Below are 27,175 nucleotides of genomic sequence, written 5' to 3'. Positions count from 1 at the left end.
AGCTCCTTGCTTGTTTTTTTAACAATACACAATTTTTTTTTTCTGCTATTAACGTGTATCTAATCAGAATTTGTGTCAGCAGTGATTACATACATATATATGTGTATATATATATATATATATATATATATATATATATATATATATATATATATATATATATATATAAAAATGAGATGATTATGTTCATCCATCGCTTGCAAAGATAACCATGATCATACAACTGTTCTGTGGATCAGGAGATGACTTGTCAGTCCAATCCAAGCCCTACACTAGCTTTTTCATGTAAGACATCAGTGGGATGATTCTGTAGCAGAGGTGCTGAGTGCTCTGTCTTTTCTAATAGTAGGTTTCCTCTTGCATTCTTCAATGCGTTCAGATTCAGCAATTGTAGCCCTTTTGTGGCTTGCGGTCTGCCATGAAACATCTGCCTTGGATTAGTTTATCCCAGGATACAAGCAAACACAAGCTGAACATGTTTGAGGGAGACCTTCAGTCTGTTCTTGAACCATTTTCGCTGTCCTCGTGCGGTCCTTTTTCCTTTGGACAGCTCACTGTAAAGTAATTAAGTAACTAATGAAATACATTTCCAATAATATTTTTAATGTTTAATGTTAACATGCTCAGCCTCATAGATAATTCTAAACATTTCATTTAATAATCGTATTACCTATATTCGTCCACCAAAAAGCAGCATTGTACATTAAAATATATATCTACAGCAATGATAATATACATAAATGTTTGAATACATAACTGGCATTTTTTTTTTTTTTTTTTTAAAGATGTTCAACAGACAAGGTAGAGCTTTTAGAAATCCCAAAATAAAACAATTCTCAAAACTGCCAAATATAAAATAGCAACAGGATTGTTAGTTTTGCTGTTTACTTTTAATCTTCAGATACTTATCTTTTACAAGGATGCAGGTCACCAATGGTAACTAAGATGAGGTTTCCAACTTCCCCCACCCCGATGTGTGTATGTGTGTGAAAGGACAGCACAAAAACAAATTTTGGTCTTTGTCCAGAATTCCCCATTTATTAAATAATAAAATATAAAGAAAAATCTGTATGTACATACCCATGACAAAATGTAGATATCATATTCCAAAAATCATGTAAACTGATCCAGTAGCTTTTTTTTTTTTTTAAATAACTAATTTTATGAGCATCCAAGAAGCAACTGTCTTGCCTGCCATTTTAAAAGAAAATCTCAAAAAAGAAAAGGAGGTAACTCAACAATAATTCAAACTTATGAGATTTATGTTGTAATGCCTACCAATTCCAATTAATTGCTTAAAAATGCTTTTCTTTATAAAAAAATAAAAAATAAAACTACTTGATCAATTTATTTAATTTTCGCAATATATTTTCGTTTCGTCATGGATATGTACATCATACAGCTGTTTTCCTTTATTTTTGTTTTTTTAGGGGGGGGTATGTACTAGGACACAGATTTTTTCTAAAAAAAAAAAAAAAAAAAAAAAAAAAAAAAAAAAAAAAAGAAAACCCTTCAGTAAAAGAAAAATACTGCATGCACGTGTGGAGGAAAATACGGAAGTAATTCTTTGACAGAAGTTATCTTACTCCTCTATCCTGATCAGAAATCGTTTCAAGTCTTATTCTTACATTTTAAATTTTCAGAGAGAACTCTCAGAAGAAACGGGGGAGGCAAGATAAGACAAATAGAGAAGAAAAGAAAGAAAGAAGAAAAAAGACAAAAAGAAAATCCCACCAAAAGGTGACAAAGAAAAATTAGGAAGTAAGGTCATAGTGATTTCACAGAAATCAGCTTTTTTCTTATTAAACAAAAAAAAAAAAAAAAAAAAAAAAAAAAAAATCTGCTTTTTTTTTTATCTCTTCATGGAGAGAATCAAAATCAGAATGATGCAATGGATATGTAATGCGAGTCGTAAAGACAGGTTTAGTTCTGATGGTCTTAAAGGAAGATCGAATTTGGACGGTATAAGATGTTTGCAGAACAGGAAACTTTAATGGTATGACCACGATAAAAGAATGAACAAGAATTCTTGTGTCAATAGGTGTAAAACAGTAAAGGTAGCAGATCTAGTTCAGAGAAAACATAGAAGGTAGTGATTAAAATGGACGTTAAACAAAGATTAAATAAAGACCTGGCCAGTTAATTTCTTAAAGCCATCCAACACGTAAGATGAATGCGAAACTGAATATGATGAAGTAAATACTAAATATATATATATTATATATATATATATATATATATATATATATATATATATATATTATATATATATATATATATATATTATATATATATATATGTGTATATATGCATGAACTAGTAATAATGGCCTGCTAGTATATATATATATATATATATATATATTATATATATATTATATATATATTATATATATATATATTATATATATATATATATATATATATATATATATATATGTGTATATATGCATGAACTAGTAATAATAAATTATCTCTTTCCCTATAATGAAGAGCAATGTGTATTTATTTGTGTGTGTGTGTGTGTGTGTGTGTGTGCGTGTACGATGAGAATAATGGAAATAGTATTCCGACAAAATAGAGAAATAAAAAGGAACAAACCGAGTATGAGTGCATCAACATTTCGTCTTTATTTCGAAACTTCTTCTGGATGAAAATTTTTAATCCAGGAGAAGTCTCGAATACAAAACACGTTTCGTTCCTTTCTATTTCTCTTTCTCATATATATATATATTATATGATGAAAATAATGGGAATAGTATTCCGACAAACCGTATTATGTGTTCATTAACATTGACGAAACGTTGATGAACACATAATACGGTTTGTTCCTTTTTATTTCTCTCTCTCTCTCTCTCTATATATATATATATATATATATATATATATGCACACCCATGTAAGTTTAGTGGAAGAGAACACCAGCAGAATGCTCGATTAACAAAATTGCAAAAATAAGAGCATAACGTATATTTATATATGTGTTACACTAGATCAGAAAAACATCCATTTGAAATCGACAGTACCGATATCTTTCTAATGTTTTTGTAAGATCATATCTATAATATAATGCTGAATGTGTGTGTCTGTGTGTGTGTGTCTGGTCACAAATAGTCTCCTATATGATTTTAAAAAACTGATTACATATAATGATAGAAGATGTATCGAGACACAGGAATGGGTATCTTTGATCTGGCAGAACAGTGGTTCATTAAAATTGTGGGGTCTACGTTCGCGCCTGGTCCACAAAGTATGGAAATAAAAAATTTAAAAATTAAAACAAAACATTTACAAGTGTTTTTGATATAGATGTACATAAGGATACTTTGATAAGTATGCTTTAACTTAAATAGGGATGGTATAATAAAATTGTGGGGTCTGCGTTCGCGCCTGCCTCCATAGAATGGAAATAGGCACAAACTTTAATAAAGACTTTTCATATCTATCTGCGTAAGTATACTTTGATAATTATGTTTCAGTTTGAAGAAATATGGTATAATAAAATTATGGGGTGTTCATTCGCACCTGACCTCCAAAGAATGGAAATATGTCACAAAGTTTAACAAGGTTTTTTAATATAGGTCCACAGAATATTGTGATAAGTGTTTCAGTGTGAACAGGTATGGTATAATAAATTATGGGGTTTATCTATTTTATTTTTACTTTCATCATATTTTGCTTTGGTTTTGATACCCCCAAATTCGAAGCTGTCTCTTTACAACCCTTCCTTTTCATAACTTATCATACTTTCATAAATCAGAATCCATTTTCTGTAGGCTGTTTTTGAACCCAGTCAACGACGGGTACTTTTGCTAGTATATATATATATATGGTCGCTTTCTTCAGTCTTGAAAGACTATGGATACCCACTGTAAGGGTGCCGACACCTCACCCAAGTTGATATTGTTAAATACCAGTGGTAAGAGGAAGTTCAGGATGACTGGAAACAAAACTTACAGCACCTAGAATTCCCAAATGGTCACCCATCTGATACTAGCCAGGCTCAACGTTGCTTAACTTGGGTGATTTGACGAGAACAGGTGTATCAACGTGATTGTGTTGTTCACACATAAATACAAATACACGTGTGTGTTACCGAAGATCAGAAAAACATTGGTACTGTCGGTTTCAAATCCAAACAAAGGAGGCCAATATCTCCTCGCTAATGTCAGACTCTCTTCAGCAAGATCACATTTCCAGGGGAATAAACAGAAACAGAGGCTGAAGAAAGTCTTATATAGGCGACAAGATATAGGTCTCCTTTGTTTGGATTTGAAACCGATGGTACCAATTTTTTTTTTATCTTCTGCAACACACACACATGTGAGTGTGTGTGTATCTGTCCTGTCACACAAAAGTTAGCAAGTAAAAAAAAAAACTGCCACACAAATACATTTACTGAAATAGAGAAAGCAAATAACAAGTCAGACACACCCCCTCCAGCTTCAATTATGATTGAGAAAACAATTCCATGAAAGGCAGAAAACACGTTTTTTTTTTTTTCAATATTCATGATAATATATCATGCAATACTGCTACTTCTGCTAATCCATCTCCATCAGAACGGTAAATATAGAGTAAGGGGGCGGGGGTTGTCAAATATATGATGATAAACGCTACAAAAAAATTTCTGAAGATCAGAAGTGAAATGGTAAAATTGAACGTAACGGTGGTGCATGAAAATTCGAGTTTACTTGGCATCAAAGTAAATAACTTTCACTCACTAAAGAATAAGTACTTCCACTTGCACCAGTTGCGATAGTCTGAAAGTCCACATTTGGTACTTATGCAGACAAGGTACCATGCCAAAATAATGTTATTTAGAAAACCATGGTGTTTTGTAATTATTCTGTACTTTCACCTAACAATTTAATGAACAAGAGATACCATAAAACTGGAATTTAACTTGAAAACATGTTTTTTTTTTAATAATAGCACAGTACCTTTTCTGCATAAGCACCCCAGGTTTTATTAAAAGTTAAATATATTTCACAGTTTAGGTATTCTACAATAACCAAACATAATTATTAACTGTCGAAAATTCCCCTTTGTTTTCTTCTGTCGCTGGCTTGACTGTAGTACTGTGTGCTGTAGGGCTGCTCTTTGCAGCAGGCTCTTGTGCAGCCGGGGTTTTATGCGTGCGCTGATGTCGGCGCATTGTGTCAGAGGTCGCAAACTTTTTTCCACAGATGTCACAGTGATAGGGTTTTTCTCCAGTGTGAATACGTCGGTGCACGCGTAGCGTTGCTTTCTGCGCGAAAGTCTGGCAGCAGAGGTCACAAGAGAACGGACGGTCGCCACTGTGCGTCCGGCTATGTATAACAAGCTTGTCTTTAGCCGCAAACCGTTTCGGGCAGACGTTGCAGGAATAGGGTTTTTCGCCAGTATGAATACGCCGGTGGACTCGCAACGTATCACGTCTGGCGAACCTCTGGCAGCACAGATCGCACGCATACGGCCGGGCACCTGTGTGGCCGCGACGATGCATCCGCAGGTACTCGCTGCGGGCGAAACCAACGTGACAGACCTCACAGCGGAACGGCTTCTCACCGCTGTGAATTCGCTGGTGCATCTGCAGGGTACGTTTCTGGGAGAAACAGCGTTTGCAATCGCTGCACTCATAAGGCTTTTCGCCAGAGTGCGTTCGATGGTGGATGCGGAGTTTGTCCTTTTGGGCAAATTTTTTGGGGCACATTTCACACTGGTATGGCTTTAAGCCCGTATGAGTCATTGTATGAACTTGGAGGGTATCGCGTCGGGCAAAGCTCTTCTCACAGACCGTACACGGGTGGGGTTTCTCCCCAGTGTGTGTCCGACGATGCATGTTTAGCACATATCGCTGCACAAACTCTTTGTTGCAGAAATCACAGTAGTAGCGCGTCTTATTAGCGTCATCTTCAGACTTTTTGCGATTACTTTTAGCCATCATCATCTCAGGATATGCGTTCGGTACGACGTTAGAGCTGGTGGTATTCACAATATTTGTATTTGTTGTTACTAGGATATCAGAGTTTGTGGTTATCAAGATATTAGGGTTTGTAGTGGTCATTGTTAAATTGTCAGACGTGGTGTCCATTAAAATACCAGATGTGGCTGTCGACAAGATGTCAGATGCAGTGGTCGTTAAAATGTCGGATGTAGCCGTCGTTAAAATGTCCGACGTGGCTGTCGTTAAAATGTCGGATGCGGCTGTTGTTAAAATGTCGGAGTTTGAAGAAGATACAAGCTGTGGGCTGGTGGTGGTTATAGCTGGAGAATGGCTAGTCTCCGTAGTTGAAATGCTCAAGACTGGAAGAACTAAGGACGCCATTACGTCAGCAATGGTTGGATTTTCAGGTAGTTGAGGTTTCTCTTTTTTTACTTCGGTCGGATTTGAGGTTTGTTGTCTTGGAACTATGGACAGTTGAGGATGCTGCTGTTGTTGCTGATGTTGATGCTGCTGCTGTTGATGGAGGGGTTGCTGTTGTTGGTGATGGTGGTTTTGCTGTTGGTGTTGATGGAGATGTTGCTGAGATTGATGATGACTATGTTGAAGCTGTGGGTTGACTAAATTATTCACGATGATAGCTTGTTGCTGTTGATGTTGCGATATACTTATATGATGTTGTTGGTTTTGCTGCTGTTTTGCACAACAAAACTCTTCACAGCAACAATTGGTATCCCCCAGGGGACCAATGTTAGCATTGTTACTAGCATTATTATTACTCATATTATTGTTGTTGTTACTGCTGATGATGTTAGTGTGACCGCCACTCATATTATTATTGTGTACATTTCCAGTCGATGGATGGAAAGCCTGGCCTTGGATGATGCCACCCTGGGCATCCAAAAACGTACACTGCATCGGAGCAAGTTGTACAGTGTGGCTGATTCCTCCAGGTAAGAATTGTTTGCCACTCAGGTTACCTGCAATCTGAAATCCATGCCTCGTCAGGAACTGTTTGTCGGCCATTCTTATCAAGGCAGTGTGGACTCAAGGTTCAGCTACAATGCAGGATATGTATCACGCTAATCCGACGTCTGGTTGTTTCAAATCCAGCTTAAAAGACAAGACCTTAAAAAAAAACAAAAAAAAACATATATATAAAATATATTAAAAACAATTTTTTTAAGTGACAAAACAAATAAAAAGAATATTTTGATCAATCTTAATATTGAGTGCTCATGTACAAACCTCGTTAAATTCAGGAGAAGGTTTACCTCTGAATTGTATTAATCTGGAATAATCCACTGATACATGTTTCGTCATCTACGACTCATTAGAATGGCTGAATCTAGCAAGATTCGAAATCAGGACCTCACGGTAATGAGTCTTAAGCCGCTCGTCCATCTCGCACGACTGTTTCGATATATCGCGATTTACTTAGATGTTATTTGTTTTTGCGATACATTTTGAATGAATCCAATTATTTACATTATTTACGAAAATGCATTTTTACCTAAATGCGAGTTGGGAATAATTTTCCTTTTAACCAATTTGGTACTCCCACATGTGGGAGCAGTATATATAGTTTTTAAAATATAATTATCTACTGACACGTGTTTCGTCATCTACGACTCAGAGTGGCTGAATCTAGCGAGATTCAAAATCGGGACCCCACGGTAATGAGCCTGAACTCTTTATTACAATAGAAAAATGTGAGCATGAAAAGTAATATGGTTAAGCTTAAACATGGAAAAGTAAAGGACTGGTTGTTAAAACTGGAAAAGAAAAGGACAAGATATTCTAGTAAAAAATATAATAAATTTATAACTTAAAATATTGTGGCATTAAGAATTGATGATATAATGTTATAAATTGAATATTAAAAAAAATTCTTCCTTTACTTTTCCATGTTTAAGCTTAACCACATTACTTTTCATGCTCGCATTTTTCTATTGTAATCCATGATTTTTCTAGGCTTCCAGTAAATTCGCTTGTTCTTTGTTTAAGTTCAGTTTTATTTTTTTGCCCCATAAACATAATATATACATATGTAATAACAATGTACGGCACTCGTCTGCTTTCAATAAAGTCCCCCCAATTATCTCCCTTTCATTTTCTGTTTCACTTGTTACTTCTCTTTTCGTGACAGCAGTGAATTATTAGCAACAGGAGTCACAGAAGCGACGTGGTTGCTATGGAAACCAGTCATAAAAAAAGGAAAAAAAAAAAACGTTTCTCACCTCCTTACGTTTTTTTTTATGATATTTGAACACCAGTAAATTCATCATCACTTGTTTTACTGAAAGAAAATTGAAAATTTTCTTTTCACAATATAGCTGAGAAGGTGATCTGTAACCTGTAATAATTGTTTGCAATTTGGTCAAAATTGAGCGAGTGGTGAAGCTTTAAAGCAGTTCCAAATGACTAAAACTACCACTTATCCGTATATTCAAACGCTACCATGTTTGAATGAGATATATATAAGTAAAAGATAAATAATAAAAGTTACTTATATATTTTTTATAGCATCAGAACAATAAGGAAAAGTAAAAGATAGAAAGATAAAAGTAAACCTCTTTAGACCATAGTACTTTGAAACTAAATGCTTCTCTTCTTGTCCGAAGAGAAGAGCCAAAATTATACAAAATGTAAATATAGATAGAAACTGGCTTAATAGCATTTAGATTGGGAATAAGAATAAGAAATTAAAAAAAAATATTAAAAGTAGGTATAAAATATAAAGTACAAGAAAAAAGAAAATGAAAAATATTAAAATTAAATAATATAACTAAGAGTAAGTATACAAAAAGAAGGCAGGAATATGAGAATAAAAAATAGAAGAGTAGTATATATGTAACTAATTGTAAAAAAAAAAAAAAAAAAAAAAAGGTTGTTATGAAGTAAATAAATAATATATATATATATACATGCATACATACACACACACAAACACATACTATCCACTTATCAAGTGTTTCCTTTTCAGATTAAATGTTTTTAACTCTTTTTCAAAGTGTTTTTTTAACATGTTTTATTAACTATTTGCTTTTATTATAAGCTCTATCTCCTATTTGGTTTTATCGTGCTTTTACATCTGGTTGAGATTATTTTATAAATATTAATTCTTTAATATTTATAATATACTTTAGTTTTACCATCTTGGATCATTTTGGTAAATTTAATTGTAATTCTTATTTTATATATATAACTACTTAATTTACTCACATAAAATTAATATACGAAAGTATAGATTTATGCGTAAACTTTAAGTATTTACTTCAAAAGTGCTCAATATGTAGGTAGAGCCAGTTAGTAAGTTATAAAATGTATATGGCGATTAAGCTACACTGAATATTCCGTGTTTCATCCACTCTAGGATTCTTCAGGCTTATGCGCGAGTTCTGTGGTTGTTTGTCGTTTTTATATGCGCATCTTCTATTGAAATTTTAGTTAGCCAATCAGCTTTCTAGTATCCACTGCGTCCTTCCTATCAGCCAATGAGAATGCATTTATCGGACAAAGGCCTACTTGACCTCTGGTTGACCTGTTCCTTTGTGTGTGCTCTATTTAGCCTGGATATTTAGCTTCTTGATCTGTTTTAAATCTAGGTTAGTGTTTTTTTTTGTTTTTTTTAATGTTAGCTTATATATAAATATATATATGTGTACACACATATGCATATATATATATATATACACATATATATATACATACATATGTGTGATCCTTTATGTATATTCATGTTTATTTAATTTATTTATTTGTTTATTTTCTATTGTTTTTGTTAGTTTTAAAACTATTTTGTATCGCTATCTTAAATTTTATCTTGTGAACACAGTTATTTGCTATTCCTCTTCTACAGTTTAATAGATGTTGGGGTTCTTTAAAGTACAGGATAGCAAATTTTTCATGAAGGCATAATCTACATGGGTCGTCTAAATGTCTACACGTGGTAGCTTGTCTTATTATTTTCCATTCGACTACCGGCAAATGTCCGCTTTCCTTGAGTTCCCAGTATTTATTCGCCAGTGTTGTTTTCATACGGTGTTTTTTATAGTTGAATGTACTTTTGTGGTCATAGTATCGAGTTTTGAAATCTAAGGAAGTCATACCTACATAATATTTCTTGTTATTCGGGTTTTCTTTCACAAATATCGTGGCCTGGTAAACTACGCTTTTGGTTAGACATTTATTTTGAAGTGGGCAAAGTGTGCGGTGTCTACAGTTGCATTTATCTTGTTCGTTATTAGTATTTTTATTTATAGTATGGTTGTTCTTGTCCGGGGTTGGTTTATTATTATTATTATTTCTGCTAGTGTTAGTTTTATTTTTGTCATGATGTCTACTTTTTTTATTGTTTATTTTGTTGTTGTTTACATTGTTTTTATTTAATATTTTGTTATTATGTGCTTAAATTATCATCTCTAAATTTTCGCAACAACTCTAGGATAACTTTAAGGTATTTTTATTAAAAATTTTGTGTAAGGGGTTGGTTGCGGGAAAGTGTTTTTCAATAAGATCTAGAAATTTCTTGCCAAGTTTTGTTTTTAACATTTGATTGTATGGGGCCGTATACCAAATTATAGTTCTTTTTCTTCTATTTTTAATTATAACAAAGTCAAGGGAGATAACTTTAAAAAAATCATACACAAGGAAATGAAAAAATTAGGCCTAAAAGCAGACGTATCAGCTAACATAAAAATAACAAACTTCCTGGACGTCACGTTAAATTTAGATAAAAACACATGAATCCTACTTAAAAGATAACGCTACTCCAATATACGTAAACTCTAAGTCCAATCACCCACCATCAATTATAAAACAGATTCCTAACTCGATCATAAGTAGGCTCAGTAATAACTCAAGCGATGAAAATGCATTTAACAGGTCAACCAATATCTATAAAACAGCCCTAAAAAATAGTGGATACAAAAATATCGATATCAAATATAAGCAACAAGACACCAATAAAAGCATTGAATTACTTGAAAAACAAGCAGAAGGATACGATGTTGAGGGGATGAGACAGAGGCAGGAGCTTGGTAGATGATGTGGCGCTTATTAGATTTAAAACTCTTTTTTGAATCCTGTCTAAGAGAGAGAGAGAGAGAGAGAGAGAGATTAGCGACTGGTGTACCAGCTCAGATGTGGCAACAATGCTCCATGCATCAGTAAATGGTAGCTTTATAGAGATATACGATATTTGCAGGTGTGATAAGTTTACTAGTATGGTAGACGGGGCCCACCTTTGCAGCAACCTTAGTAATGTCTTCTATGTATTTGTTCCAATTCAGGTTAGCTGTGAATGTTAGGTTAAGGAGTTAGAATGTGAGACTCGCAGGCAGGATGTTATTACTAGGGCTATGACAACAGAATATTCTTATCATTGTTTTGAGTATATATCCGACACAGTCGGGCACAGTTAATCAACTGAGAACCACATCACTCTATAAAAGCATATAAGATATCAATGGATACGCACTCGAGAGTCAAAACAATGAAAAGAATATGCTGTTGTCATAGCCCTAGTTATTAGCCATGGCAATCGGTAGTTGGAAAGGTGTTTTTTATAATTGTTGTAAGAAACAAGCTTACAAAGAAATAAAAAATAAAACAAAATCTTCTGAAGGTAATTTGAAATGTTTTAGTTCATTTTAGATCAAAGTAAAACTACTTATGCCTAGGTGGGGTTCGAACTCATAGTCCCTGCTGCTAAGTATAACATGCTAATCGATTGAGCCATTGACTTAATTCTTTCACACTCAGAGTCAAATATTGCTGGTTAAAACTATAAAAGGCAACAAAAAAAATAAAAACAAAACCAGACTTATATTCCCTTTTCTTGAATCTTTAAAAGACTTCATGTTATTAATTGCTACTTGTACAGTTTAATCAAGACATTAAAAAAATGAAAATATTGAAAAAAAAGTTATATTGTATATACCTGTTATGGAACAAAGTTCTCCAAAAATAAATTTCACTTAATTTGATCAAGAGGTTTTTTTTTTACAGCGGAAAAAACAATTTTTTATGATAGCGAACTGAAGGTAGCCATGTTTTAATTTTTAGACCACAAGGAAGGGAGGGGGAGCCACATGCCAACACCCCATGTTAAATAATAGCTTCTCTTCCTTCCTCGTGATCTAAAAATCGAAACATGGCTACTTTTTGCTCAGTGTCATAAATTGTTTTATGCTGTAAAAAAATTACTTGATTAAATTAAGTGAGTATTTTTTTTTTCAGAGAACTTAATTTCATAACAGATATATAAAATATAACTTTTTTCAATATTTACTCTTGAGACTTGCACTCCAGATCTAAAAATGGAAGATTTACAAATTTATTACTAAGGTCGATGAAGCATTTGGATCATTCTAGTGCACCAGAAAATAACCCAATTAAAGATGAAGACAGTTATATAATTATAAAAAAAGTATATTATAAGAAAAAAAAAAAGTGTTATAGAAGTACACATCATTATTCTGGGGCCATAACTGCCGGAAATCACTACCACATGTTTAAATGAGCACAAAACGGATTCGTAATCTAGTAGGGGATATTCTCTATAATCCCGCTATCACAAAATGGATATTGTTAGTCTTTCTTCACTCGATTGTTTTTACCTGGAAAATGCTTAACTGAACTCCAATATCTGGTTCTTCTCTGTAATACATTCTATTCCTTGGCATTTTGGTTCAGAGCGACGTGAAGTGTTTGTTCTGATACTAGACACCAACTTTCCAGACTTCAGTCAATGCAGCTCCTGCCCAGATGTGGCAACAGTACTCTATCGCAGGATGTACTTGGCTCTTATACATGTAAAGGATTGCATTAGCTGTGAGATATCTACTGGACCGGTAGAATGATCCAACCATTTATTCAGTGACGTTCAGATCAGGAGTGAAGGTTAGACCAAGAAGCTTGTCAGGACATGGTGCTTCCTCAAGACAACAGGGCCATTCATTTTAATTGGTGCCAGATGAGCGTTAATGATAGAAAGAGAGAAGTCTGGGCTTAGATGCAATTAAAATCAACCAGCCGACCCCCCCCCCCTTGCACATATTCAAGATCAGAAGAGAGAGACTCAGCGAGGTCTTGGACATTTCTAGCCTTTGATGTGTTGCCATATGCTCATCAATGATCTTCCAGATCATGTTGACATTTATGAAAATGACACGATTATTTATGGCAGCACTTTAAAGAGCATTGATGATCAATATCTTGTAGATTATCTATCAATGAAGGAAACCTTGTAGACAGACAATTTTTATTTTTGCCCCAATTCAGAGCTTGATGTTCTGAACATTAAAAACTGACCTTGTGTCTAACTTGACCATCATGAGAAGGCAAATAGAGGCACTCATCTTTCTACCATCATTGCAAAGAAATTTCTTTTCTTCTTCCGTTTACCTAACACTATTAGCATTACAAGCGTATGCTGTATTTTCGTGGACATCGGCAATATTACATACCTAATGTGCTTCAACAAGTCATATCTTTTTTATTTGTTGGTCAATTTTTTTAAAAATTACATTGATGGAAAGAGAATAAAATAAGCATTCCAATGATGTTAATTTATTTTGCTTTTGTTCAATTATGCTCCAAGTTCAAAATGAAAAACGGTAAAAAATGACAACAAAAAGGGAAACAGTTTTTTCAATGTTTACATTTTATACGTTACGTTTGGATACACATGCACGGGGTTAAATTTGATTGGATATGGCTGAACTTTTACAGGCTATATAAACATAGAAGTCCATCTCTATTGGTGTTTGATTTTGATTTTTACGACCACAGGAAGCAAAGTTACGCACGAGCAAAGTTGACAAAGAATATTTAAAAATTGATAAGATAAATCGGCATATATCATCCATTTTTATATGGATAATAGTTTCAGAATTTCATGTATGATATGTAAATATTTGATAATTATTAATTGCTGAATTTTCTTTAAAATATTATCTTTTATAGAAAAAAAATCCGCTTACAGAAAAACGGTCGCTAAGCGCGTCATGCGCTGAGCTGACTAAAGTATTCTCTTAAAAATAGAAACTGTCTTACTAGACTAGTCATTTTTTATTCTGAGTTTGTCAATTTAAAAAATTATTATCAAGTTTTTCAAATTTGATTTCCAAACAATACTATTTTGTTGTTTTTAACGCTTTTAGTACACATGCACTAAAAGCGTTAAAAAACCACAATGTACTTAAGTAGATGCGTTTAACTTCTTATTTGTACTTAAGGTAGAATTGTGTTTTTTAGTGGTCAAAAAAACAACAAATATATAACAAATAAAAGGTATTTGTGCACTTATGCTACCATGCTGAAATAATAACATTATTTAGAAACCCATTCTTAACATGGGGAAGGAAGGGTGTTTTTTGTTAACTATTCTGTACTTTCACCTAACACTAACAATAAAAAAGATATTGTGAAATGAATTTATTTTTAACTCATTGTCAAGACCATTTTTTTGAATCTGTAAAACAAACCGTTTTTTTTTTTAACAGAGGATATCTAAATAATAATAATAATTAGGCAGTTTGATAAAAAATTTCACTGTGATGCATTTTGTAAATTTTTACCTTGTTTCCACCTTAACATTTTTCTTTAAAATGACTACCTTAAAGGTTTTCTGGTATGCTGAAAACGAATATCGCATTTAACTTTTCCACAAATAAGTAGCTTTCCGGATATTAAGCAATGTCATTTATGTTATTGCTGGTGGCCATCTTGGTATGCGCGTTTGTGCATAGTTTCTCAGGGTTGCGTTTGCGCATACCAAGATGGCCACCAGCAATAACATAAGAAATGACATTGCTTAATATCCAAAAAACTACTTATTTGCAGAAAATTTAAATGCGATATTCGTTTTCAGCATACCCTAAAACCTGCAAAAGTAATCATTTTAAATGTTAAAGTGGAAACAAGGTAAAAAATTACTTTTATTTCTTTGTTTATTTAATTGAATTTTCAGTAAAACAACAGAATAAAAATTACAAAAATTACCATCAACTAGTGAATATATAGTTGTTGCTTATCAGGATTCCTGGTATCCTGGTACTGTGAAAGTTACATTGAAGATTCATGTAGAGTACGATTTATGGTTGCATCTCAGAAAATAGGGGTATATTTTGGGCCAGATAGAAAGGATTTACAAAATTGAAAATTGGACTGGTCCCAAAATGCATAAGTACTAGTCGACTATGGGAATTTCCATCTTTTACAGAAATCCAAAATCTATATGAAAAATTTTCTTTGATTTATTTGAGATTAATTCATATTTACTCAATTTTTTTTCTTTGAGGGGAGTAGCAAATACCGGCTATGAATGCTCTTTAGGCATTCAATGGCTACATCCAAGATTAAGCTCTCCTTTGATGAGGAGGCAAGAAAATGCCTATTCTCAATAAAGCTGTATTTAAATACCACTATAATACTTAGTTTTGTTCGTGAATTGACATCCACTGTATGATACCGTGTGCCAGTTTTAAAAAAATTGAAATTTGTACATCTGAATTTATAATTCATGGCTTATGGTAAAGAGATACATCAAATTTGACTGCATAATCACAAAGAGCACACATTTTACATAAGAGTGTCAAGTTTCATGAGAATAGCTTGAAAAATAAATGTCCACGGAAAAGCATAAATTTTGTCACTTAAAATTCTTATAACTTTTGAACTACTGATGGTATTTGCATAATTCAAACGGTTTTAAGCATCTTTTACATAGCTCTTTTCATGCAAGTTGATAAAATAACAATTATCTAAAAAAAAAAAAAAAATCAACTTGTAATGCTAACACTATAGCTAGTTTCTTTCCAAGAGCCAACTGTGGAACATATTACTAGAGGACTCCTTCCCTGCAGTTAACAATATGGTCATCTTAAAGTCCAATGTCAACAAATACTTGTAGAGCCGTCTCCTTTAAATAATTATGATCATTTAATTCATCATTTTCAATCCTCTCATAGTACTGTTCATTATCAAGTGATTGGTGAAGGTGTAATGTCTGGAAACTAACACGTATGCTCAGTCGCAAAGCAGACAAAGAATAGAAAAGAACTTCAACTTGCGTTTTACTTTGTTCTATAACAACATTTATTTTCTCATTCTCTCGTTATTGCTGTGACATCCCTCGAGCGTCAAACGTGATTCTGAGCAGTCTTTTTTGTCTCTAATGTGAACTTCTTCTTTAAAGTAAGAAGTATTGTGTAGGTTGCTTGAAGCATTGTTGAAGAATAAAAGGTATTTTTGAAGGCTTACAATGCAAGAATGTAGTCATTATGAACAGATAAATAAATGAATGATAAATAATTCAATATTTTTTATATATTTTTTTTATAACCCTAACACCCTCTCTTGTCCGAAGGCCGGGCCGCATCCGTCGCTAACCTGGTTCACGGGAGCATACTTGTGATGTACTTCTGGCCGTGTTCGTTGCTCCCAGCTCACAGGAGCGTAGATGCAACCCAGCAGGGCTACACTCTTACTTGTCTAGTGGTGGACCCCCTCAGGGGTGACCAGACTCCCACTGGTCACTGGAAAATATCTTTCTGCTGCTCAGGGCACGCGAAATGTGCATGACCCCAAGTCCGTGTGGCAAGATTGTCGATTTCGGCCGTCATTCTGGCTTCGTGCTGGATCCAGTCTATCTCATTCATCATCTGGCGTCAGGGCATACCTGAAATAGACTGCATCTTCATTCAGGCCGGCAATCAAGAAACAAGAAAAAACTCTGGGACATTTTTATATAACGAAACAAAATAATTATTCATAAATCGTTTTACACTTGTTTATCGTGGAGTTCTTTGGTCCAAGCTTCATGATGCAGGTTGTATAACTTAAGTTCCTCTAATTAAATTCCTAGCTAAGAACAAGAGCCTTTCAACTTAGCTCTTATGAGGGTTTCGCTCCCCCCACCCCAAGGCGGAGTGAGAGCGATGTGGACGCCTCGAATGCCAGCCAGTAAAAAGGACTAACTCTAAAAAGCCAATCGTTTTTATCAAATCAGAAATTCCCCTTCCACCTTTCTGGAGTTATTCTTTCTTTTCTCTTAGAGCTTATCTCTACCGAACCTCAACCCCCACCTGCACCGAGATTTTTACTTATTACCAATTAGGCATGATTAGTCACCCCAGGTCGAACAATGCTTGGCGGTGACCCCTACTCTTGACCCCCATTCTTCATCTCGCTTAACAGAGATTTTAAAAACAACCTTTCCGTTGTTGATAGATGTATAACAGTCGTGATATAGGAACAATTCTCGTTTGTCTTTCTCTTAAAAACCCCACCCCGGCACTGATGTGATAAGCGATAATTATTTATTTCCCATTGAAATATTTTATTTCTTCTGGACATTTTTGCCTCTTCCTATCGCTACATAAGTACAAAATGGAAATTAAAATCGCTTAAGAGCAACTATTATCTATTATCATATTTATTTATATTTTTTTCTCATTGAAATATTTACCCTTTTCTGGTGGACAGGAATCTCATAAACAGCTGTTTTTCCTTGACTAAGTGTCAGCATGGCCCCCCCCCCTGACAATACCTCATCCTCTCCCATCTTCTCTTCCTCTATTTGAAAAGCAAGATCATCTGGTGTCGCCAGGGATCTCGTCATATTTTTATTTATATTTATTTACCTGAATTTTTATTATTATTATTCACAGTTAAAAAAAATTCAGGTAGATAAATAAATATAAATAAATTATATAATAAAATATTGAATTATTTATCATTCATTTATTTGTTCATAACGACCGTACATTCCTACATTATAAGCCTTCAAAAATACCTTTCTTTTTAGTGACGTCATTTCGCATGCATTTGCTATGTTACAAAGGTTGTTCAAGCAATTTACAGAAATCCTCAGAGTTGTGTTATAAAATTAACAGTAAATTTACCGACAGCTTTTATTTTATTTTTTTTTTACATAGGCGTCACCACTTATCAAGGCCGATCAGCCACTCAAGGATAAGGGTTAAAGAGTGTAGAGTAGTCAAAAGGACAATATAGTAATCAATAGTAATGGAAGTTCGGTAAATTTGTTAACTTAAGTGGAACGGCTCATCAGAAACTTGTTCACGTTGGACTTGAAGACAACCATATTATAGACAGCTGGAAAGCAGGAAAACGGAAGACAATTCCACAGGCGTACAGTTCTAAGAAAGAAGCTTTGATCATGGAATCTATGTTTAGTTTTAGGTACAGATAAAGAGTGGGGAAAATTATTGATAGTGTTTTCAGCTAGTCTAGTGTTTCTTGTGAAAGTTTGGCGAGGGGGGACCATAGATTGAAGCTCAGTTGAACACTTTCCATGAAAATAACGATAAAGCAGAGACAAGCTCGCAACATCTCTTCTGTGAGATAGAGGTTGCAGCGAAGAGAAAAGGACATCTCCCACCAGGCCACAAAGTCTATTTTGAACTCTATCAAGGCAGGACAAGTCTTTTCTAGCAGCTCCTGCCCATATGTGGCAACAGTATTCCATCCTTGGACGTATCTGGCTCTTATATAGATAGAGAATTGCATCAGCAGTGAGATATCTACTGGATCTATAGAAGGATCCCACCATTTTTCCAGCGGTCTTGGCAACAGATTTGATGTACGTATTCCATTTAAGATCAGGAGTAAAGGTCAAGCCCAGAAGCCTGTCAAAACTTGAGGCCTCCACAAGACGAGAGCCATTCATTTTAATTGATGCCAGATGGGGATCAGAACGTTGATGATGTAAAGATAGAAGCTTGGTTTTCGATGCATTAAAAGTAACCAGCCACTCCTTTCCCCATCATTTTATGATCAGTAAAAACAATACGGAATACAGACCCGAATAACTCTAAAAATCAAATTAGTTGGTACTCTAGCGGACATTGATTGACCATTAATTATTGCTTTTAGATTAAGAAATAAAAAATAGGGTTTGTATTACTGTACACATAGATTCGAAAAAGTTGTTAGAAGACAAATATATAACAAAAAAAGTTTATCAAAGGCAAGATGAGTTACTTTTCTACCTAATTGGATATTTTTTAGTGTTTTTATTTAATGTAACATGCTTATTCAGCTCGAAAAACATACAGTGTTTACCGATGTATTGGAAAATTTAAAATTGCCCCCGAATATCTCTTTGACACGGTAAGTTTGGGAAAAGGAGTTAAAAATAAAAAATATGCAAAACACTGTTAAAAACCCACCGAATATATGTCAGCCTACGTCACGGTAACATATATTGAGCGAGTTTTTAACCATATTTTATCATTAAAATCGAATTTAACTTGAAAATATTTTTAAAATAGCGCGGCAACATAGATGCATAAGTACCCCTATTTCTATGAAGAAAATCATTTTGAAGCGATCAATAGGAAATCGCAGGCATTACAACATGAATTTCGAAAGTTTGAATTATCGAGTTTGTCCAATTGCTTTTCTGAAAATCTGGTTATTTACAAGCCATTCAATGGCTTCTAAATAAAGTTTTTTAGAAAAGCCATTCTTAACATGGGGAAGAGGTTTCCTTTACCTCTTCTGTACTTTCGTCTAACAATTTCATAAACAAAATGTTGGTACTTATGCATTTATGTTACCGTGCTAACATAATGTTATTACTTCTGAAAGCCATTCTTAACATGGGTGGGGGGGGTATTTTGTAACTATTCTGTACTTTCACTGAACAATCTATATATCTATAAAAGTGAAAGTGTGTGTGTGTGTGTGTGTGTGTGTGTGCGTGTGTGTGCGTATTTCCATACCATATTACTCTGTCAATTTTCAGTCTACAGACTCGAGATTTGACATAATGGGTATTGAGATTTGGGAAAATCTTTTTAATCAGTTTTCAGCCAGAAATTTAGATGTCAAGGGGTCAAAGTTCAACGATTTGACCTTTGAAAACTCTACCAAACTTCTCTGCCAATTTTGGGTCTAAACACTTTAAATTTTAGACGTAGGTTACTTGGACATCGATCAAAACTTTTTAATTTCATTTGAGGCCAAAACAATAAATGTTAAGGGGTCAACATTGGGGTCAAAGTTATAAAAAATGACCTTTGCAGTCTCTACCAAATTACTCAGACAATTTTTGGTCTGAACATTTGAAATTTTACATAAAATGTATTCAGACATAGGGCAAGCTTTTTAATCGGTTTTTGGCCGAAAAGTTGGTAGCCAAGGGGTCAAAGTTAAGATTTTACCTTTGCAGTCTCTAGTAAACTATTCAGCCAATTTTGGGTTTAAATATTTGAACTATTATAGAAAGTGTATTCAAACATGCAGCAAGCTTTTTAAATCAGTTTTTTGGGCGAAAATTTGGCTGCCAAGAGATCAAAATTGAAAGATTGACCTTTGCAAACACTACCAAACCAAATTTTGGGTCTAAACACTTGAAATTTTAGATGTAGGTTACCTGGACACGAGTCAAACTTTTTAATATATATATATATATATATATATATATATATATATATATATATATATATATATACACATCTTCACATAAAGTTATGAACAGTACATAGGGCCCGAGCAAAGCCGGGCTGAACTGCTAATTTAATAAAAAAAAAAAAAAAAAAAAGGATTTCGTGTATTGTCAATTTAACTTGAAAGTATTTTCTTTTTTTTTTTAATGACACGGTAACCTAAGTGCATGAGCATCAACAAATTTAAATCATTTTTTATATATATAGTTTTTAAATTACTTTTCCTGTTAAACTACGTTATTCTAACTTAGCATGCAACTAAAACTTAAGTATTTACCAAACTGCGTTTTTTATTTTCATTTAATTTTTTTTTTTTTTTTAGTTATGAGGATATTAAAAGTGGTGTCTCCTTTCCTTAAAAAAGAAAATGGTACTTCTACAGTTTATCGCCGAAAATGGCGACCCCATTTTTTCGGGCACCTGTCATTAGAATCAGAGGCAGAAATCAGTATTTTAAACTATGACCGAAGTAGGAAATAAATAAATAAAAAAAAAAATAAACTAGATATTAATTACTTCTGGAAAGAACTATAAAAAATAAATAAATAAAATAAAGAAAGTGAAAGAGAACATATATCCGTAATTGTTTAATTGGAAATTTTTCGATTTAATAATTAATGAAAACGGGAAAGTTTTTCATGAAACGTGTATATATATATATATATATATATATATATATATATATATATATTACTAAAAACAGAAAATGAAAATTCATAATTGTTTAAACTGGGCGGAGGCCGGAGCGCTATTTGAAAACCAAAATATTTATTGTATAAAAATGTATCAAAATATAATTGTAAAGAGATTTATTGAAAAGTTTGCGTAAAATAATTTTAATAAAACAATTTTGTATTTTTTTTTCCTACTCCGATCATAGTTTAAAATACTGATTTCTCCCTCTAATTTTAATGACAGGTGCCCGAAAAAAAAAATGGTGTCTCTATTTTCGGTGATAAACTGTAGAAGTACCAAGGAAATATTTCAAAATAAATTTCTGCAATAGAATAAATAAAATATTTAAAAACAACATTTTAAGTTGGTTGGCAAACGGGTTGTGTACGTTTCTAGCATCCCAAATGCGCTTTTCATTCGAGTTGAAATTTTCAAATTCTTTTGCAATATTTTGAAAATTTCGGTGTTTGTCAAGATATCAACAGATCGATTTTTTTTTTAAGATGTGCTTTTAAGCAAAAACAACAGTACTTAATTGTCATGTCGAAAATAGTAATATATTAAAAAACATGAAAATTCATCAAGTAGAACAACTGCTAATGTGTTTTTAGTGAAAAAAAAAAGTCTATCGCATGGTCTAAAACACTACGTAAGCCATTAAAGTGGCACAAAGGGAGATAAGTATGTCCCCTGCATTCGCAATCTTCAATGTGTTCACATCTAAGAAAAAATGCAATTTCTTCCAATTTTCCGTAAAAATTACGGTGCTAGTACTGCACTACTGCAGTACTGCAGTAGTGCAGTGCACTTCTGCGCTCGCTATTTTTTTTAATAGTATTTTCAAGTTTAAAGTTTTATGATATTTGTTTTTATTAAATTGTAATGTTAAAGTACAGAAAAGGTACAAAACACTCCCATATTAAGAACGGCTTTCTTAACATTATTTCAGCCCGGATCAATAAGTGCATTCACTGCATTTAGTACCAAAATTACTTTTAACTATAAATAATTTTCTACTGAATGAATTTTCCTAAGTTTTGGATATATTACTATTTTCGGCGTGACAAGTAAGTACTGTTGTTTTTGCTTGAAACCACATTTAAAAAAACAAAAAAAAAACAAAAAAAACAAGCACCAAAATTTCTAATTTACTTACCTCCCCATAAGGGCAAAGTTAGACACAAGGTCGGCTTTTAATTGAGGGCGATATCTAGCCCCCCCCCCCTAAAAAAAAAAAAATGATACACTCTGGATTCGGACAAATTAAATTACCTCCGTCTAGAAAGATTTCTACCGGTATTGATCTTTGAAGACAAGCAGAATTAAAACAAAAAATATAAAGATTTAATTCAATATTGACATACATAGGGGGTAGGATTAAAGTGCAATATTTGTTCTCATATTACATTTCAATTTTTCTGTCCTCGGTACTTGTGCAGTTTACAAAACGTGCTGAAATAATATTTAGAAAGCCATTCTTAACAGGGGGAGACGTTTTTTTTTTTTAAACTATTCTATACTTTCATTTAACAATTTTATAAACAAAAACCATAAACAGTGAATTTAACATTAAAATCCTATCCAAAATTAGTACGACCCGTAAACTCAAGCACCAGAAATCCTTCTAGAAGGAGACATTTTGTCTCTCCAAATCCAGAGTATCTGTTTTTGGTGGAGTAAGTCGTGTTTAACTGTTCTCACCGAGAACTTAAGAAAATAAGTGAGGACTTTTTTCTTTTTTTTAATTTATTTATTTTTCAAGAGAACTTTGTATTTTGTTTTAGTTAACTTCCATTGAAGTTAAAAATAAACAAAATTTAAAGTAACAACTTTAGGGGAGGATGATATTGATAATGATCCATCCTTAGTAAAAAAATAAATAAATAAATAAATAAAATACGTTTTCTTAAAACCAAATCTTGGTACTTAAGCATAGAAAACACCATGCTTTTTTTTTTAAGAGTATTTTCAAGTTGAATTCAAGTTTTACGTTATAATTTGTTTATTAAATTGTTAGGTGAAAGTACCTAATAGTTTTTTAAAACACCCTCCCCATGTTAAGAATGGGTTTCTAAATAACGTCAGCAATATTACGTCCGAATTCTGTATAAGTATCAAGAAATCATCCACATTTAAAATAGAATCGAGTCATTTAAAACAAAAAGTCTTAAAATTTAATTGAAAAAAAAAACAAAAAAACAATGACGTCGCTAAAAATGCTAAAAATATTTAAATAATTTCACGTTTGTGAGTTTACTTCCAAAAATATACTATTTGAAAAATTTTGATTTAAGTTTGATATCCTTAATTGTGGCACATTTATAGAATACGGAACTAAAAAAATAACATTATTAAAATAATTTAATTTTTAATAAAAATCAAACGTTAAAAGGTTATCAAGTTTACTATAACAACAATTTAGCAGGTTGGAATGGTTATTGGTTCTGTTATAAGTCAATCAAGAAAAATAGTTTCAATTTAGGAAAAGAAACAAACATCAAATTATTTAATGTTCTGGATCTTTATTTAAATCATTTTATCAGTTTAAAATTATAGGGATTTACATATTTAAAAGGAATAATAATAATAATAAAAACAAAAACTTTTGTTTATATACAAAAAAAAAAGTATATAATTTATATTTGTTTACAATTCGCCATCTTGAATTTTTAAACTCGAGTCGGATTCGCCGAGAAGCAACAAATTCGAGATTAAAATTTTTTTTTTTTTTTTCTTAAAAAAAAATAATAATAAATAGACATTTACTCACCTTTTCTTTGTGATCGTAGAAAAGAAATTCACAAGTTAGAAAAAAAAATAACAACCACAAAAAAAATATAGACTTTTTTGTTTTCCGGATGTCCACAAACACGTTGTTATTATTATTATTATTATTTTAAATAAACATTACTTATTTATTATAAAGCGTCATTATTCTTGACTTGTTGTTGGCGATGTAGGTATATCAGCTTTTTGGGCTGAAATAACCAAATAGTCACGTGAAATAAATACAAGAAAACAGTTTATGAAGGCCAATAAAAACTAAAACTTCGGTTGAAGCCGAGTAAATAAAATGGATAAATCCGTATTTTCTCTTCCTGCAGTTCAAACATCAACGAAATACGGAAGAATTGCTCCAGTCGCCATTTTTAAGCCGAGGCTACCACAGCCACAAGTCAAAACAAAATACACACATATACACATATGTATATATATATATATATATATACTTATATATATATATACATACTTACATAGAATGAATCTTTGACCCAGATAGTTTTTAATATAGTTATATTTTAATTATTTCTACAAAAGATACAATTTATCTTCGTATTAATAAACAAACTGATATTTAAACAAGTGTTTACGTTTATGTTTTGTTAATTTGTTTCTTACAAAAAAGGAGCACCTGTTAATGTAAAAAAAAAAAAGTCTCATTCCAAAACACGGACTAAAATTTAACGGGGACATTTAAGAGTTGACACCGTTTGATATTATATGACGTATAATTATGATTTTCATAAATACCATTTCTTGGACATAAACTTTTAGTGTCTAATCTATAGTAATTAATTGAAACGCTTGGAGGGGGGAGGGGTAGATTAACACCTTCAGCTAAGGCATGCATGCACGCCCCTAAATCGAGATTCTACTTTTTTTTTAGACGATTATGTGTGAACACAAAAATTTGTCAGGAAAAAATGGATTTAAGTTAGGGGATCAGTTTCGCATATAAATTTAATTTTATGAATCCTCTTTTTGCGGGCCATTCTAGCGTTTTAGTACAGTTGGACATTTTTATGGAAGATAAATTTTGTGCATTTTTGGGGGGAAGGGGTCTACTTTTTAAGATTTACGACCGCGAAATTCGAACTTAGCGTTACTATTATATATGTATATATGTTATATTTAACTGCTCTAAAAAGTTAGAATGGATCGGAAATGATTATTTTATGTTAAATTTACGCAGCTGATCCTGTGATGAGACAGGGATTGGGGTTTGGTAGACAGCAAGGGACCTATTAGGCTACAGTTACTAGTGACTCGTGCATCATCAGCCTAAATATAGAAACAATACTTGACAATGCATGAGTGGAGAATACTTTTTTTTTTATAGAGATATAGGATAACCAACTGGCAGATATGAAAAGTTTTCTAGCCTAGTAAAGACAGCCCACTTTCTTTGCAGCAAACTTAGCGCTATCCGATTAAGTTTGAATATTAGGTAAAGGAGTTTGAGCGTTGGAATCTCGAGAAGGATGTTATCAGCTGTGAAAATCAGTGGTTGAAAAAGTCTGTTATAATGGTTAAAGGAAAGGAGCTTTGTCTTAGTAGCATTAAATATAACTATTCAGGTTTGGTTTAATTCCATTCCAAACTAGACGACATTTTTTAAGGATTCAGCCATTGCCTTATTTTTGGATTTTACCGTCATTTGATAATTTACCTTTCAGCAGACTATCCATTCACGTGAAATCACCTTTTTCTTTACCATATTCCCTCTGCTTCACTTTTTGTTATCAAGTAAGATCTTTGACTTACTTGCAGTTTCATCAAATACTTTTGTATGCAAAATCCGATCCCACATTTTGCTAATTTCTACCCTCTGATGAGAAGGAAAGTATTTCGTCGAAACTCTGCGGATTAATATGTTTTTAACTCTTTTTCAAAGTGTTTTTAAACATGTTTTATTAACTATTTGCTCTTATATATATATATATATATATATATATATATATATATATATATATATATATATATATATATATATACTAGCAAAAGTACTCGTCGTTGACTGGGTTCAAAAACAACCTACAGAAAATGGACTCTGATTTATGAAAGTATGATAGGTTATAAAAAGGAAGAGTTGTAAATTTGGGGGTATCAAAACCAAAGCAAAATATGATGAAAGTAAAAATAAAATTGATAAACCCCATAATTTATTATACCATACCTGTTCATACTGAAACACTTATCACAATATTCTGTGGATCTATATTAAAAAACCTTGTTAAACTTTGTGACATATTTCTATTCTATGGAGGTCAGGTGCGAACAAACACCTCATTAAATCATTTCTCTCCTATAGGTTCATAAGAGTAGTGGTTGATGGGCAGAAATCAGAGGCCCACAGTATTAATGCTGGAATCCCTCAGGGGTCCATCCTAGGCCCAACTCTCTTCTTGATCTACATCAATGATCTCCCAAAACACATATCTAAATCATTCGTTGACATCTATGCTGATGACACGACCATCTATGGCAACACATCAAAGGCCGTAAATGACAAGGGTCTCTCTAATTCTCTCTCTTCTGATCTTGAGCGCGTGGTACAGTGGGGGAAGAGGTGGCTAGTTACTTTTGATGCATCCAAAACCAAGCTTCTATCTTTACATCATAAACGCTCTGATCCCCATCTGGCAACAATTGAAATGGATGGCTCTCATCTTGGGGAGGCTCCATGTTTTGACAAGCTTTTGGGTTTGACCTTTACTCCTGATCTGAAGTGGAACACGTACATCAAGTCTATTGCCATGGTCACTGGAAAAATGGTAGCATCCTTCTATCGTTCCAGAAGATGCAATTCTTTATCTATATAAAAGCCAAGTACGTCCAAGAATGGAGTACTGTTGCCACATCTTGGCAGGAGCTGCTAAAAACAGCCTATCCTGCATTGACAGAGTACAAAATAGGCTTCGTGGCTTAGTGGGGTTGCCCTTTTCTCTCCCCTGCAACCTCTCTCCCACAGGAGAGGCATTGCAAGCCTGTCTTTGTTTTATCGTTACTTCCATGGCAAGTGCTCGTCTAAGCTCCAATCCCTGGTACCCCCTCGCCAATCTTTCATGAGGAGCACCTGTCTAGCTGAAACCACTGTCAAAAATTTTCCCCACTCTTTATCTGTGCCAAAACCAAAACGTAGATTCCATGAACAAAGTTTCTTTCTCAGAAGTGCACGGCTGTGAAACTCTGTTCCGTCTACTTGTTTCCCACCTGACTACAACCTGGATGTCTTCAAGTCCAACATAAACAAATTCCTGATGAACCGCTCCCTTAAGTAAGACACTTTATCAAATCTCAACACTAACATA

At 33.1% G+C, this 27,175-nt stretch overlaps 1 protein-coding gene across 2 annotated transcripts; it reads right to left on the bottom strand.

Moving 5' to 3' along the window:
- Positions 1–2,847: 2,847 nt before the first annotated feature.
- Positions 2,848–24,726, bottom strand: LOC145242614 (uncharacterized). 2 transcript variants are annotated; one of them, XM_080105728.1, is made up of 3 exons: positions 23,854–24,726; positions 8,166–8,224; positions 2,848–7,053 (listed from the first exon to the last, which is right to left on the bottom strand). In XM_080105728.1, exon 3 carries the CDS (start codon positions 6,949–6,951, stop codon positions 5,005–5,007), a length of 1,947 nt encoding a protein of 648 aa, XP_079961854.1. In that variant the 5' UTR covers positions 6,952–7,053; positions 8,166–8,224; positions 23,854–24,726; the 3' UTR covers positions 2,848–5,004. The 2 variants fall into 2 exon arrangements, with proteins under 2 accessions (XP_079961854.1, XP_079961853.1); XM_080105727.1 differs by lacking the exon at positions 8,166–8,224 and having other exon boundaries at positions 23,854–24,725.
- Between the last annotated feature and the right edge of the window lie 2,449 nt (positions 24,727–27,175).

This window comes from Euprymna scolopes, chromosome 21, assembly GCF_053919585.1.
Source record: "Euprymna scolopes isolate OS-2025 chromosome 21, ASM5391958v1, whole genome shotgun sequence".
NCBI classification, from domain to species: Eukaryota; Metazoa; Mollusca; class Cephalopoda; order Sepiida; family Sepiolidae; genus Euprymna; species Euprymna scolopes.
This window is presented reverse-complemented; position numbering and strand designations above follow the sequence as displayed.